At 34.3% G+C, this 13885-nt stretch overlaps 1 protein-coding gene and 1 non-coding gene across 3 annotated transcripts; one reads left to right on the forward strand and one right to left on the reverse strand.

Annotated features, from left to right (window-relative positions):
* The first annotated feature begins 5397 nt into the window (after positions 1–5397).
* On the forward strand, positions 5398–11903 carry LOC109182315. 2 transcript variants are annotated; one of them, XM_019332456.1, is made up of 6 exons: positions 5398–5617; positions 6777–6984; positions 9012–9342; positions 10019–10910; positions 10956–11062; positions 11526–11903. In XM_019332456.1, exons 1-6 carry the CDS (start codon positions 5517–5519, stop codon positions 11642–11644), a joined length of 1758 nt encoding a protein of 585 aa, XP_019188001.1. In that variant the 5' UTR covers positions 5398–5516; the 3' UTR covers positions 11645–11903. The 2 variants fall into 2 exon arrangements, with proteins under 2 accessions (XP_019188001.1, XP_019188000.1); XM_019332455.1 differs by having other exon boundaries at positions 10019–11062.
* A 1811-nt stretch (positions 11904–13714) lies between these two features.
* TRNAG-UCC lies at positions 13715–13785 on the reverse strand. Its single transcript has one exon. It is a non-coding gene; the product is annotated as a tRNA-Gly (tRNA).
* Positions 13786–13885: the final 100 nt, after the last annotated feature.

Below are 13885 nucleotides of genomic sequence, written 5' to 3' on the forward strand. Positions count from 1 at the left end.
AGTTAGTTCTATTCTACTCCTACGCAAAGCTAAAAGCAATGTAAAAGCTAAAGAATTAAGAGCTTACCGGTTGATGATACTTGGAAGAGAACTTGAAGCTTGGTTTGCTCGACTGGTTCGTTGAACTGCTGCTCGGGACTCTCTGAGGGTACCGATTGCTTCAATGGATTGAGGAAAGTTCAAATGAAGGCCTCAAAGGCCTATTTATAAGAGAGCATTTAGGCGGGAAACCAATCCACTTGCGTGACACGACCCGCACTGATTCCGAGGCTGGCAGTGGCCGACACGTGGCGAGGGAAGGAATGACAGCTGGTCGGTCGGGTTGTCGGCCGACGTTTGGGCTTCTTCATCCCGTCCCGTTTTTCCCCGAATGGTCAAAAAGGCCCGGGCTGGGGGGCTTTTGGTAGGGAATATCCCGACCGACATAAGCTTCACCACGACCGACTTGCCTTTGTCTTTGTCTTTTTGTCTTTGCAGGTAGCAGGTCGGGCTTTTTATGAAGAACCCGGTCGGGAAGCGACCGGGAATTGCCCGAGCGTTAGTGTCGACCACCGAGTGGTAGCCCTTTGGCGAGAGAGCAGACAAAGGACACGTGGCGGCTCTTTACGACGACAGACAGGGTACTCGGGAGGATGACACGTGGTGGCTACGTGGAGAACATGCCGAACGGCCGGATCCTTGTCCCCGGCACAGCGGCTATAAATACCCATAGTAGCTACAGTGTAGAGGACTTTTGGACGATCGATAGGTTGTTATTAGAGAATCCCGACCGCAGTCAGTCGGCACTCAGAGCAACCAAGTAGATTGTACTTAGGGCCTTTACCGTGATCAATAAAGTCTTTTACTTGCTTTAATTGGTCTCGGGTTTATTTTATATTGCTTGCGTAGAATTAGCAGTATCAATAACTAATGAAAATATTTCTTTTAATTAATTTATTGATAATTAATAATTTTTTTTTTCACTGAATAAAGACATTGTAAGGATAATGTAGCGAATATAATCAATTAATAAATTTGAATATAAAGAATTTTTACATTTAAGAAAAATAAAGACAATATAACCAATGAAAATATTTCTTTTAATTAATTTATTGATAATTAATATTTTTTTTTCACTGAATAAAGACATTGTAAGGATAATGTAGCGAATATAATTAATTAATAAATTTGAATATAAATAATTTTTATATTGAAGAAAAATAAAGACAATATAACTAATAAAATTATTTCTCTTATTTAATTTATTGATAATGAATAATTTTTTTTTTTTGAATAAAGGCATTGTGGACACATAATTCTAAATTAAAGAAATGCATATGTATTATTTTTTGTTGTAACTACTAAATTATTATTTATATAATTTAATAAGAGTAAAATATAGTTTTAATTATGCCAACTTTGATTTGGATGAGGTTCGAACCTAAGACCTATTTTAATTGAAATCAATGAGTAAGTTAACGGTGAACTAACGACAATGCCAACTTTGATTTGGATGAGGTTCGAACCTAAGACCTTTTTTTATTGAAATCAATGAGTAAGTTAACGGTGAACTAACGGCAATTCTTAAAATTTTAACGGAATTAGTAACGGTGTGTGGGTATTTTAGAAAATTTTAGTGTAGAACTTAAATCTGATCAATCTTTTAATTAATCTGAGCCATTCATTTAATTAAAATCTGTGACCGCCATTTTTTCTATTATAGGCCTAACTCTCTTGGGCTCTTATTAGTATATATATATAATTTTAATTATTAGTTTAATTTACTAGTTCATTTAAAAAAAATAAAACTAGACATATCATAAGGGTAAGAGTCGGGTTAGAATGTTAGATAAGTTTAAATTTGTTATATAATTGTCGATATTAAAATATTTAACTAAAATTATTTTTTTAAAAAAACATACAAGTTTACTTTTTTTTAATCAATAAAATGATGGATTAAATAATTGGATTAATGCAAAATAACCCATTTTGCATAAAAGCATTCATTGCGTAGGGATAAACTGATCAAATTGAACATTACTGGAAAGTATATATGCAAATTAAAAGTATAGCCTAACAATCCTTGGCCGCGGAAGAAGGATATTAACTGGGTACGCCATAACAGAAAATTTGTTGTGGTAAGTTTAATGGACACGAAGTGGTATGCCGTTGAGAGGGAATTCGAGGTGGTCGGAGGCGGCGGTCACCGTGCGCTCACTGGAGTTAGTCACATTTGGGAGGAGAGAAAGAGGGGATCACCTAACGCTAACTGATACCGGATGAGAGGATAATGTGTATTCGAAAACATAGATGGAAAATACAGAGATACAAAAGGAATGAAAGACTTGCATAACTAATCCTATACAATAGGCTAGTAGTTAAGACTAATTCAATTACAACTATACAAAGATAATGTGACAATATAGTGTGACAAATATTATATCACTAATATTGAGACTAGTAATATTTAATATGTAGTTGGATGATTAATATCTAACTTTTTGACAAGGATTTTGTGCTCTAATGACACCAAGTTGTATTTTCATGTGGAAGGTTGTGAGTTCGAGCTTCAGTAGAAATGTTATTAATGACTTAGCAATGTTGGAAATTTTATCATTCAAACATAAGAATCAGATTTTATTTATTTATTTATTTTGAAAGCAAAAGGTGAGCTTATATTAATGCAAAAGCGGAATAACAAAATTCGGGGGAATAAAATCTCAATACAAACAATTAGTAGATGATTTTAGAAGCTAAAGTATGAGCAATGCATACACAAATATAAGAGTAGTATCTGTTCATATACTTTTTCAAGCTACTGAAACACAAAGAGCCAATAACACCTCCACTGAAGCTCGAACTTACAACCTTTCAAATAGAAGTCCAACCCGGGTACCATTAGACCACATAGTCTTGGTAATATCTACACATATTTAAAATTACAATAATATGTGAAAAATGCTTCTTGTAGAAAATGTTTACTAATGTTAATCATTGATTTTGGACCACCTTGTGGTTTACCCCTAATCATTGATATGAGATGATCAATGACTCAATCACTCAAAAGTAAGGAGAAAAGTGAGAAAAATACCGTGATAATTTTGTAAATATTACAAACTTTGAACGTGCATGAGACAAAATTGCGTTTAGAATATATCTGTTGATATATTAAAGTGCAACCAACTTGAATGCACTTTTATAAATCTTTAAGTGTACTATTATATATCATAGAATATACTTTGAAACTTTGTACAATGCATTTTCAATATTTGTAATATTTATAAAATTGTCACTATATTTTTTCTTTACTTTTGAATTGTTGGAGATCTCATATTGACTTCAAATTCTACTGTCAAGGCATATGTGGAAAAATGGAAACTAGATTTATTCTTTTTCTTTTTTCTTCTCTATTTTGTTTCCACTTTTCAAAGTCCTTGGGTGGAAGATAAATTTTGACCTTGTGCCTTTTAGCCTTACTTTTTTATGATAACAAGTTAGTTGTCAATTTTTCTTACTTTTCTTAAAAAAAAAAAAAAAAAAATTTGTAGTTGCATGAAATAAAATGAAGAACTCCACTCTCAAAAACAAATCATTCAATAGTTTCAAGTTTAAAGATCAAAAGAGAAAGATCTCAAGATTGGAGGAAGAGAGGCTCAAGAAATAGAATTTATTTTGCAAAAGGTTGAAAATATCTCTAATCATTTTGTGAGCTCAACTTTGTTTTAAAATATTTTTAACCTTTGCTTTCTTCCATACCTTTTGGTGAGACAGTTCCTTCTTATCTTTTACCCAAAAGATTTTTTATAAATTTGTCAAACTAATTTTTGAGTCCAATGTTTCAAAATGTTTTTTTGTTAAATCGTTTCAAAGTCATTTTAATGCTCTTCCAAATTATTTTTTATATATGAAATCTTGTCAAAACGTTGGACAAAAATTTCTCTTTTGTCCAAATATTTTTGTCTCACGAGTTGTTCAGGTATACTTCATGACCTTTTTTTTAAGCCCACCTAAGCATTTAGAATATTGAAATGTAACAAGCTCTTCAATAGGATCTTGATACTTGACAGCCCATTAGAAGGTTTATTAATTTTGTTCATTTTTACACCTCACAAAGGTTTTCTTCTTCTATTATACTTGAAGCTATTATTCTAATCATTCTTTAATCCTCCAAAGCTTTATGTATACAAACTTAGAAAAACTTTCCTACATTTCTATCATCCTATAACCTTTTTCTAATTAAGTTTAAATTGCATCTTAATTAGTTGAGTTTCAAATGTAATATCCTTATTCTCAATCTTATAGAGTCTCAAGTGCATGCACTATTAGTTTAGTTGAGAAACAAAATTGTAAAGTGTATAATTTGTCATCGTTGTTATGGTAAACACTTGGGCGTGTAAGAGTTAATTTTTTTTTTTTTTTCAAATAACACTAAGTGTAGCTATGATTTATAGTAGCAACATTGACAACAAATGATAACTTTGTTATACCCTATGATATGAAAGGGTGAATGCCGTAGAAGAGCCATCAAGAATGATGGTGCGCAAGGGACCCATGGGACAATGAACTGATGTCTTCTCAACCTAAGTTGTGAAGTGTTGGTATTCATAGAAATGCTATTACAACGAGTGGTTAGTGCTACGGTTGTGGTCTCCACTTAGGTTTTAAAGCGGTAAAAAGTGTGAAATTTTAAATTTCAAAGGAGATGCTTTTAGTAGTGTAGTAGATCGCACAGTCAAACCACTCTAAAAATTGGTGTACTTCTTTCCTTTCTTTTTACATTCCTAACATATTCAAATATTTATTTACTTGTACATAGGATTAAATGAAATTGGATTAATTGTGGAAGCCACCTAGTAAGAAGAAGAACACCATCCTTATTTGTGAAAAGGCTAGATATGCTTTTTACTCTATGGCTCATATGTTTAATTTATTGTGTTAGTTAAATTCTTATATTCGGTAGTCATAAATTCTCCTATTGTATTACTTGATTGTTTATAAATTTGATTAAATGTTGATTAATTATCCACATATGATTCTTATTATAACTGAGTTTATTTGACTCTCTGGCACGATTGTAGGGAGGTGGTCATTTATTTGACTCTCTGACACGATTGTAGGGTGGTGGTTTGTCATGTGAGAGACTCGTGTTAGCGGGTAACTGTGTCACATGAAAATTGATTTTTAGTAAGAGTGGAAAGTAAGTATCATTCTCAAACAGCAGTTAGGAAGGACAGAGGTTAAATACATGTGCATTGAGTGTTTGAGAGCTAACTCAAAGAAAATAAATAGGTGAATATATATATATATATATATATATATATATATATATATATATATATATATTTATTTATTTATTTATTTATTTACAATTAACAAAGAAGCAAGTAATAATTGTGTAAAAGACCATGGATAAAGAGAGGATTAACGCGCCATATACTTTACGGAGACTCGGCTCCGAGTCTCCGACTCACCCAGTCCAAAAGCCTTAGTCTGCAGTGCTTCATCTAGCATTGTATCATTCAGTAGGCATCGAATCGATGGCTGAGCTCGGTGGCAATCACACCGCTAGCGGTACTGTCGAGCTCGAAGTGATGCGCGAAGATGATTTCTCGTGGCATCCTTGTCAGGTCTCTATCAGGTGATCATCTGTTCATAGATTTCATTTTCCTAGTTTTGATTTCCATAATATGCATTTTCATGGATTTCACTTGATTCTTCATAGTTTAACTGCGATGAGATTATCAGCTGAGTCAATGATTCGTGATTAATAAAGTTAATGATATTTAGGGGTAAATGTCACTGTTTATGTAATCTGATGAGTTGCTTGTTCCAATCGCACTATTACAGTTTCCTTCCTGTTATGTTAGTTTTGATTGATATATTTTTGTTCATTTTTGTGATTATAATTAATTAATTTTATGCTTCCTATTTAATTACTAGTACTTTTAGGAAATTCTGACAATTCGAGTTAAATGCTGGTGATTGTAGAATGTTGTTGTCTGTATAGGAAACAGCCCTCGACTATATCAGTGTCCAGCTTAGTTGAGTCAAGTTGAGCTGTGCCCAGACAATTCCAACTTCATACTTCCTTTCCTTTTTTTTTTTTTTTCCCTGCAAGCATCCAACTAATAGTAGCTGCATTTTATTGTTTGATCTGTCAAAAAACCATCACAACTTACTATGCCCTTTTACATAATCTTGCAAATGCATTGGGAATAATTATTTCTCATTGATGAAATTCAGTTTCATTTTTGTAGTTTAACTGCAGTAAGATTGTCAGCTGAGATAAGGAAAATGCCACTGTTCATGGAACCTAATGAGCTACTTCTTACAGTCCAACACTATTATAAATTCATTTCCTTAATCTTTACTCTGTTAGTGTTGAATGCGATCCCAAAAGTTTCATTTTAATATCTATTGTTCTTTCTGGAAATTTTTGCTCGTTTCATGATTATTATGGCATTATGCTCATAATGAATTAGTAGCTAATATGAAATTGTGACAAGTTTAATTTAATATTGGAGATTGTAGAGTTCAGGCTTTTTAGTTTTCTTATTCCATGTAGACAACTCCCCATCAACTAAATTAGGATTGAGCTTAGTTGAGTCACGTTGAGCTGTTCTCTAAGCAATTCAATTCTTCTGTTCTTCATGCCCCTTGTTGCAAGCTTGCAACACATGCTAGTTGTACCTTAATGTCTGGTCTGTTGAAAAACCATCCCAATTCCCACGGAGTGTGCTCTTTGTCATCAATTTGCAGATGTTCCGTATATTACCTGAGCTTCTTTTGTTGTGCAGTCCAAATGGGAATGGTCTGGTTATAAAGTATGGTGATGACTGCCTGGAAGATTTAATAGAGGACAAAGAAGTGGCACTTGCACGGCTTCGAATTCGTTCTTCTCCTCTTCAAGGATCTGACTGCTCTCTTGTGAAGGAAGGTGATCATGTTCTTGCTACCAAAAAATCACAATTGAAGAGTCTCTTCTTTGATGCTGAAGTAGAGAAGGTATGCCCTTATAGTTAATTGAATTTACATCATCAAAGCTCATCCTCCTCCTGAATCTTTTCTATCGGTATAATATATGGAGATTGCATATTCTGTGGTTAATACTTAACATGAGAGTGCTGTATAGCAATTTTGCAATATTTCATGTCATTTACTAGTACAGTCTGTGACTATAATGCCTTTTTACTCGATTTTTTTTTTTTAATATCTACACAGTATATATTCATCTATATGTTTAAAACCATTTAGGAATATGAACACATTTTATGAAATCATGTAAATGTGCTAGTTTTGGATTTGGATAGTTCTGCCAAGTGTCATGGAAGCCATTAACTAAGTAGAAATCTTCAAGAAAGAGTTACATAATAAAAGTAGTGCAGGAGCTTGGACATTGATAGTTGTTCTTTTATGATCATGGGCAAACGCATGCGTCAGAGGGTGATTGACACTACTGGATGTTGAGTGATGAACTGAGCAATCGAGGGAAGAATGGCAATACCTGAATGTAATTGGAGAACGAAATATTGGAAATGTTTTGAGAGTTTTCCCACCTCTGTTTTTTATTTAACTTCTTGCTTACTTTATTAACTTCCAAATTCTCCTTTATAGACCTAGGAATTACAAGCATGCAACTTTCATAAAAGGAAAGGAATAGAAATTGCCCAACTCCCGGAAAATAAAATCAGCAACCACAAATAAAAGGAAATAAAATCAAACCAAATCTTCAATCAAGGATGCTTGGAATTAATCCTTCTCATTTACAATCAGTCGTCTTAATTTTTCTTGATTTGCTGCCTTGCGATGGTAATATTTTTCTATAAATGCATCTTGTTCCTATAGGGAAATAAACATAATAGGTTGGTGTTCAGAACTAGTATAAGTTATTGTAACCTAGTGACAAAACTATTGTATGTTATATCCTCTTAACAGTTTCAGGATAATAACTGAGATCGTACTTCTATAGATCTTGCTACAGTGGCCAGTGAGGATTTGAATCCCCCTGGGTTTAGGTACTACTTTCTAAAATAGTTTTTTGTTTTGATCCAATTGCATCAGGTGCCCTAGCTAATCACATCGCTTTAGCCTAGATGAACTGCAAAAGTAATAAGTTTAATGGTTCAAGATATTAAATCATTGTTAGCAGATGGTTAGGGATGGCAATTTCAATCCGACCCGTGGATATCCACCCGAATCCACCCCGCATGGATCGGGTTTTTTTGGGTGATGGTGGGTGGTGGGTCGGGGGTGGGTCTTAAAAAATCAAACCCGCGGTGGATCGGGTTGGATTCGGGTTCTATGTACAAGACCCGCCTAGAACCCTACCCGACCCACCATATGTGTGTGTATATATATATAATAGTAAAATAAGTACTAGTATGTAGTTATTTATAAAAGTTTATATAACTTCGTGTATCTTTTTACTATTTTTTATATCAAAACTACTAATTTTATTTTAAAAAATTAACAATTTAGTTATTATATTTAAATATTTCAATTATTTATGTTTTAGTATCACTAATGGATTTTATTTTTTTATTATGTGTAAATAATTTAAATATTATTTTTTAAAAAACATAATAAGATGATAAGTGGTGGGTACCCGTAGTGGGCACCCGCACCCGGTGGGGGTGGGGGTGGGTTCTGAAAAAGTCCACCCAATGCGGGTTGGAGGTGGGGGTGGGTGGAGAAAATATAAGGTGGGTCGGGTGATGGATGTAGCCCTCCCCGACCCACACCCGACCCATTGCCATCCCTACAGATGGTCAATAATATGTGTGCTCTATTAAGCAATATGGTCTAGTGTTTGCAGTATGGTTTTCCTATACTTTTCACCTATCAATTCTTTATCTAATTGTTTCTAAAGTCATGACATGAGCTTCATTGTTTTCTCACTGTTCTACAGTTGATTATTACATGTACTACATTTCGAAAAGAAAACGGAATAACTGAAGTAACATTACTTACTCCTGCGTGCCTCTTGTTTTCCGATCAAATTAATTTTGACCTCCCAGTTCCACAATTGACAGGCACAACGCGTTAGGCACTCAGCAAGGACATACTGTAGGTGCACTTTTAGAGTCAAATGGCTTCACAAAGACCTTGGAGATGAAGTATTGGTCCTTCCATCTTGCGCAATCATGAAATTGACTACTGAAAGTATTAATGTTCACCCAACAGTTTGTGCCTTCTTTAAATCCTTCGATAGCTCAAATTGCTTTACAAAATTGCCATTTACCACTATTTATGGAAGCACGGAAAGCAGAATGGAAACTCATGAGTTTCCAGAGGCACGAATTGGAAAGATAAGGTCTTCTGATGTTTTTGAGAAGAAAATTTCAGGGGATACTCTGTTTGGAGGTAAAGATAAACATCAATGAAATGCATTAGCATGTCTGTCACCCACTCACTTTAAAGAGATAAAAGCCAGATACTGTAAAAAGTACATAGTAATATAAATGATCTATTATAAAATTAACATGTCTAGAATCCCTAACTGGTAAATAAAACATGAAGGCGTGGGGGAAAATGTAACACCTTCAACTTAACTGTTCAAAAAAGCTTATAATGAACGAAAGATTAAAATAAAGTGTTAATATTATGTCAATAGTAATAACAGACTCCATGATGACTTGATTTTGGATAGAAGTTCAATGCACAGCTTTAACAAAGGTTCCATATACTGGAAATTGTGGCTACTAATTTCCATGATTTTCAGTGGAGTGACTTTGTTGAGTAAACAGAGTTAGTTTCTGTAATGCTGAAATTTAGAAATCTTACCTTCACACCTTGACTGGAATTGAGTGACAGCTGTGCTAACCGATCCACTTAGGTGTCTAATACATCTTATCTTTAAAACATATTTTATCCTGTTTGTAGTTCCCCTTACTTGAGAATTGCTTTTCCTTGCTCTAATTTAGACAATTCTTTCAATCAGAGTTTATCCCCATTGAGTTATAGTACATGCTTTCAAAGTTTATCCACATTTAAATACTTTATGATTTAAGCATAACACTTTGCCCAAAATCTAATGCAGTTGATATCAAAGGACAAACCCAGTCTGGAGAATTTGCCACATACAAAGTCTGCAAAACACATGTTCAAATTCCTTCTGTCACTGATCATTTAAGGTATTCTGAGCACAGAAATCAGCTGCATAAAGATAATAAAGCTGAAGCATCACCTGATGTTTTCATGCTTGTTAAAGATGAGAGTGTTGAAAGCCGATCTCCTCTAAATCCTCTTGCAGCTCGTGCAGCTCTTGCTTCATTAGTATCAATAACTCAGCATTTCTGTTTGGCTGATGATTTGACTACACTTAATGGAATCTCATCAAAATCAGAAGCTGCATCTGCAACATTAGTTCGAAGACATGAAAATCTTGTTCCAAGCAGTTCTGAAGAAAAGCATCGAGTCTCAGATGCACCTTTTAATTTTACTTGTTCACCAACAGAAAGAAAAGTTAGGCTGACTCGATCAGCATCAAAAAGAGGAAATGAAGTTTCTCACAAGTCTCTTGCAGTGACTAGTCATGACGAGGTGAAGGTAGAGCCTTCAACCAAACGGAGGCTGACCCGTTTGGCACTTAAGAGTAATCAAGAAGTTGAGAGTGTTGAAGCTGACACTGCTACTCGAGGAAATATGTCAGCTAAGCAAATTGAATGTGACTTTGTTCAGGAAGGCAAGAAAACAGTTGGCTCTTCAATTAACAAAGGGATTGTGCCACTCCCCACTGAGGAAGATAAATGTGTCTTTTATGGACTGAAAATGAATAAAGAAAATATTCATATGAAGAAAACCCCCACAGAAGAGATCAATGTGAAAAATATTAGCAGTACAAGAAGGCTAACACGCTCAGCAGCTCGTGGAGAGACTGGCCCGAATTCTGGCATAAGTTTGGAACAAAGCAAATTATATGATCACAGCCAATTTGATGCCTCTAAAGTGGAAAGTAGCATGATGGGCACACAAAAATCAAACTCTGATTCCATAGTTACTAAGGTTCAGTCTCCTCCTGCTGCAGAAGATAATAAGATAAATCAAACATACGCTACTTCAAAGAAAACTGAAGCAGATGAACGTATGTCGAGCTTGGTTTCATTTTCAATTGATTATTATCTTAACCTGTCTTTTTTAATCAACTTTCTTTGGCATCCTATTTATGAATTTCGATATCACCATCTGCTTCCAGTTCATTTACTCTTACTATGTGCAATTCTTCCATGTTGCTTTTGCTGCACTTTCTAAATGAATATCAGAGTTTTTCTATACTGATATTATGCTCTATTGTGCACTCAGATTTACTGCATATTTTTTTCAGTGGTCCTTCAATCGAAGTGCATACACAAATATCATTCTTCATTGAGTAACAAAATAGAGAAGTTCACCAATGTGATACTATTATGACTTGGACAAGTGTCCATACATTGTAGCAGAGAATATACCCATCAGTATAACATAGATAGTTTAGGTGATTTCTTTTGCTATTCTTAGAACTTACAATAAAATTGATATTGTTTCGGGTATCTCAATTAATTTTGCAGGCAATGCTAAACAAAACAAGGGCTTAAAAAGGAAGTTAATTGCATCGACAACACAGCAGTTGAGGTCTTCTCCTCGTCTTAACTCTACTCCACAGACTCGCTCTCAAATGAAGCTTTAGTTTCCCATGTAAGAGAAGTTGAAGGTGAATTCCTTGCCCACCCAACTTTGCACTTCATGTCACTTTTTTCTTTTATGGATTAACTTAGAACTAATGAAGGTTTATATGTACTTGTTGACAAAATTAATGCTGCTAGATGTTGTCTATTTCTGCTCCTTGAAGATTGCCCTGGTTTAGTAAAATTAGGAACCGGAAATGTATGTCACTTCTTCTCTGGGGAAACTACATTATAACTAAACACTGCTAAGTTTCTCTCTAATCCACCAAAAAGTAACAATGGTGATGATGGTGAATTGGTGATCTGGTGATTGCTCACAAACAACAATCATATATCATAATTACGGAGTATAATTTACTGAAAAATGTGTCTGTTATGAACAAGTCCTGCAATTAGAACTGATGGAATTTAGCAGTTTCATGTGATTGGATAATTAAGTCCAAATCATTTTTTGACACACAAGAAATTTAACACTTGTTTTAGAATTAGTGATCAGACATAGTCTAGTGCCAGATGCATCATGCTCAATTCCCAGACCCCTGTGGTTTTCAAGTTTCCTCGAGTATTTAAGACTTCCGTTGAGATTAGAAGCAAGGCTTTGGATTTCCGAGTATCTAGTTAGAGTGAGACTTAATTAGTGGTTGAAATTTTGTGTGAAAAACTACACAATTTCAGAGTTTGAAGTCGAATTTGGAGATTTTGCTTTAGGGTGTTTATCTTGAAGGAATTGCAAACTGGTTTACCCCTTACTCCATATTTTGTTTGAATCAAAGTTTGTTCAGATGTAGTTTGGCCAAGCCCAAACAGAATGTCATGTCATTTTGATAAATTGTAGTACAGTATTTTGGAGATGGTGGAAACTAGTACCAGTATTGAAAGTTGGCAATGGGATTAAGAACTACTAGCACGAGGGGTAAGTGGGTCATTATTTGGTATTTCCCCACCCTGCCGCTGGAATGGTGACTTTAAATCAAGTGGTCCACCGCTTGAACTAGCTCAGATAGAGTTATGATTCTTTGATTTTTGTTTACCCTTGGCTTTGCACAAAATAATCTTTACCTCATAGCCTTTACCTCTTTCTTCTTCCTCAATTAAATAGTTCCCTGAAGTCCATCTTTTACTATAATTGAATAATAACTAACGTAATCTATTCATAAATAAAAAAAAATATTTTAAAAAATAAAATTAAGACTTATTAAAATAAATAAAAGTGTAACATAAAACATAGAACCTTAGCACTTGGTCATCGTAGCCATCTACAAGGTTGTCAAAGGCAATAGCTAACATGCGAGGATATGAATGAAGAGCTATTGTGGTCAAGATTGAGAACCATCGTTCTCAGTTTGAAGTTATTTATGTCCAAACCATAAATCCTGCTACTTTTTCTTTAATGGAGAAAACCTGTAAGTTATTTCTTTCAAATATAATGAACAAAACAAGCACTTTGTGCTCATATGGCATGTAGTGATTTTATCATATGGAAGGTTATAAGATTGAGCATCAGTGGAGGCGGTGTTAACACTTTATGTTTCAATATGTTGAGAAAGTATAGCTTTCAACAAAAAATTGAACAACGAATTAATTTTCATTGAATGCTATCCACTATGTTTCTTTTTATACCATTATATTTATTTTGTGTAGTCAAAATCTCAACGATTTATTATTCCAAAAAGGCTGAACCCCAAATTCTCAACGTTTTATTATTCCAAAAAGGTTGAACCTCCGACAGAGTATTTGGAAGGATGTAAATCGTTCACAGAGGCTAGATCGGTGCTCACTGCGCACAAGGAACCCCCTCACTTTGAGAGGTTGTTCCCACACTGCCGCTGGTGAGACTCGATCCCTGGTCATTATTCCAAAGTTTCACCTCTATGACCAATTGAGCTACCCATGCGGGCAATTCTCAATGATTTATTCTTTCTATTGGCTAGTAATCAAAAACTAAACATATGTAAACTACTCACTACTGATATCAACATAAAATTTACGTCCTATGCAAAAAAAAAAAAAAAAAAATTAAAAAAAAATTGTCAATTATAAATTTAGCATACGGAATAATATAAACAGAACAATGCGTCTGCCGGGAGTCGAACCCGGGTTATTGCTTGGAAGGCAATTATCCTAACCGTTGGACTACAAACGCTTGTTGTTTGAAAAATGAATGAAAGTGGTTTTTAAAGGTAGAAACTTGGAATTTCATATTGTTTGATGAAAATCTGATTTAGTTCAGAATAAACCATTTC

This window comes from Ipomoea nil, unplaced genomic scaffold (genome assembly GCF_001879475.1).
Source record: "Ipomoea nil cultivar Tokyo-kokei standard unplaced genomic scaffold, Asagao_1.1 scaffold1043, whole genome shotgun sequence".
Taxonomy (NCBI): Eukaryota; Viridiplantae; Streptophyta; class Magnoliopsida; order Solanales; family Convolvulaceae; genus Ipomoea; species Ipomoea nil.

What these genes read in the sequence shown, in the direction of transcription:
- LOC109182315 (XM_019332455.1), top strand. Translation starts at nt 5,517, where the DNA reads ATGGCTGAGCTCGGTGGCAATCACACCGCTAGCGGTACTGTCGAGCTC. An exon ending in CCTTGTCAGGTCTCTATCAG is followed by an intron (nt 5,618 to 6,776) that starts GTGATCATCTGT and finishes TTTGTTGTGCAG; the next exon opens with TCCAAATGGGAATGGTCTGG. An exon ending in TTGATGCTGAAGTAGAGAAG is followed by an intron (nt 6,985 to 9,011) that starts GTATGCCCTTAT and finishes CACAATTGACAG; the next exon opens with GCACAACGCGTTAGGCACTC.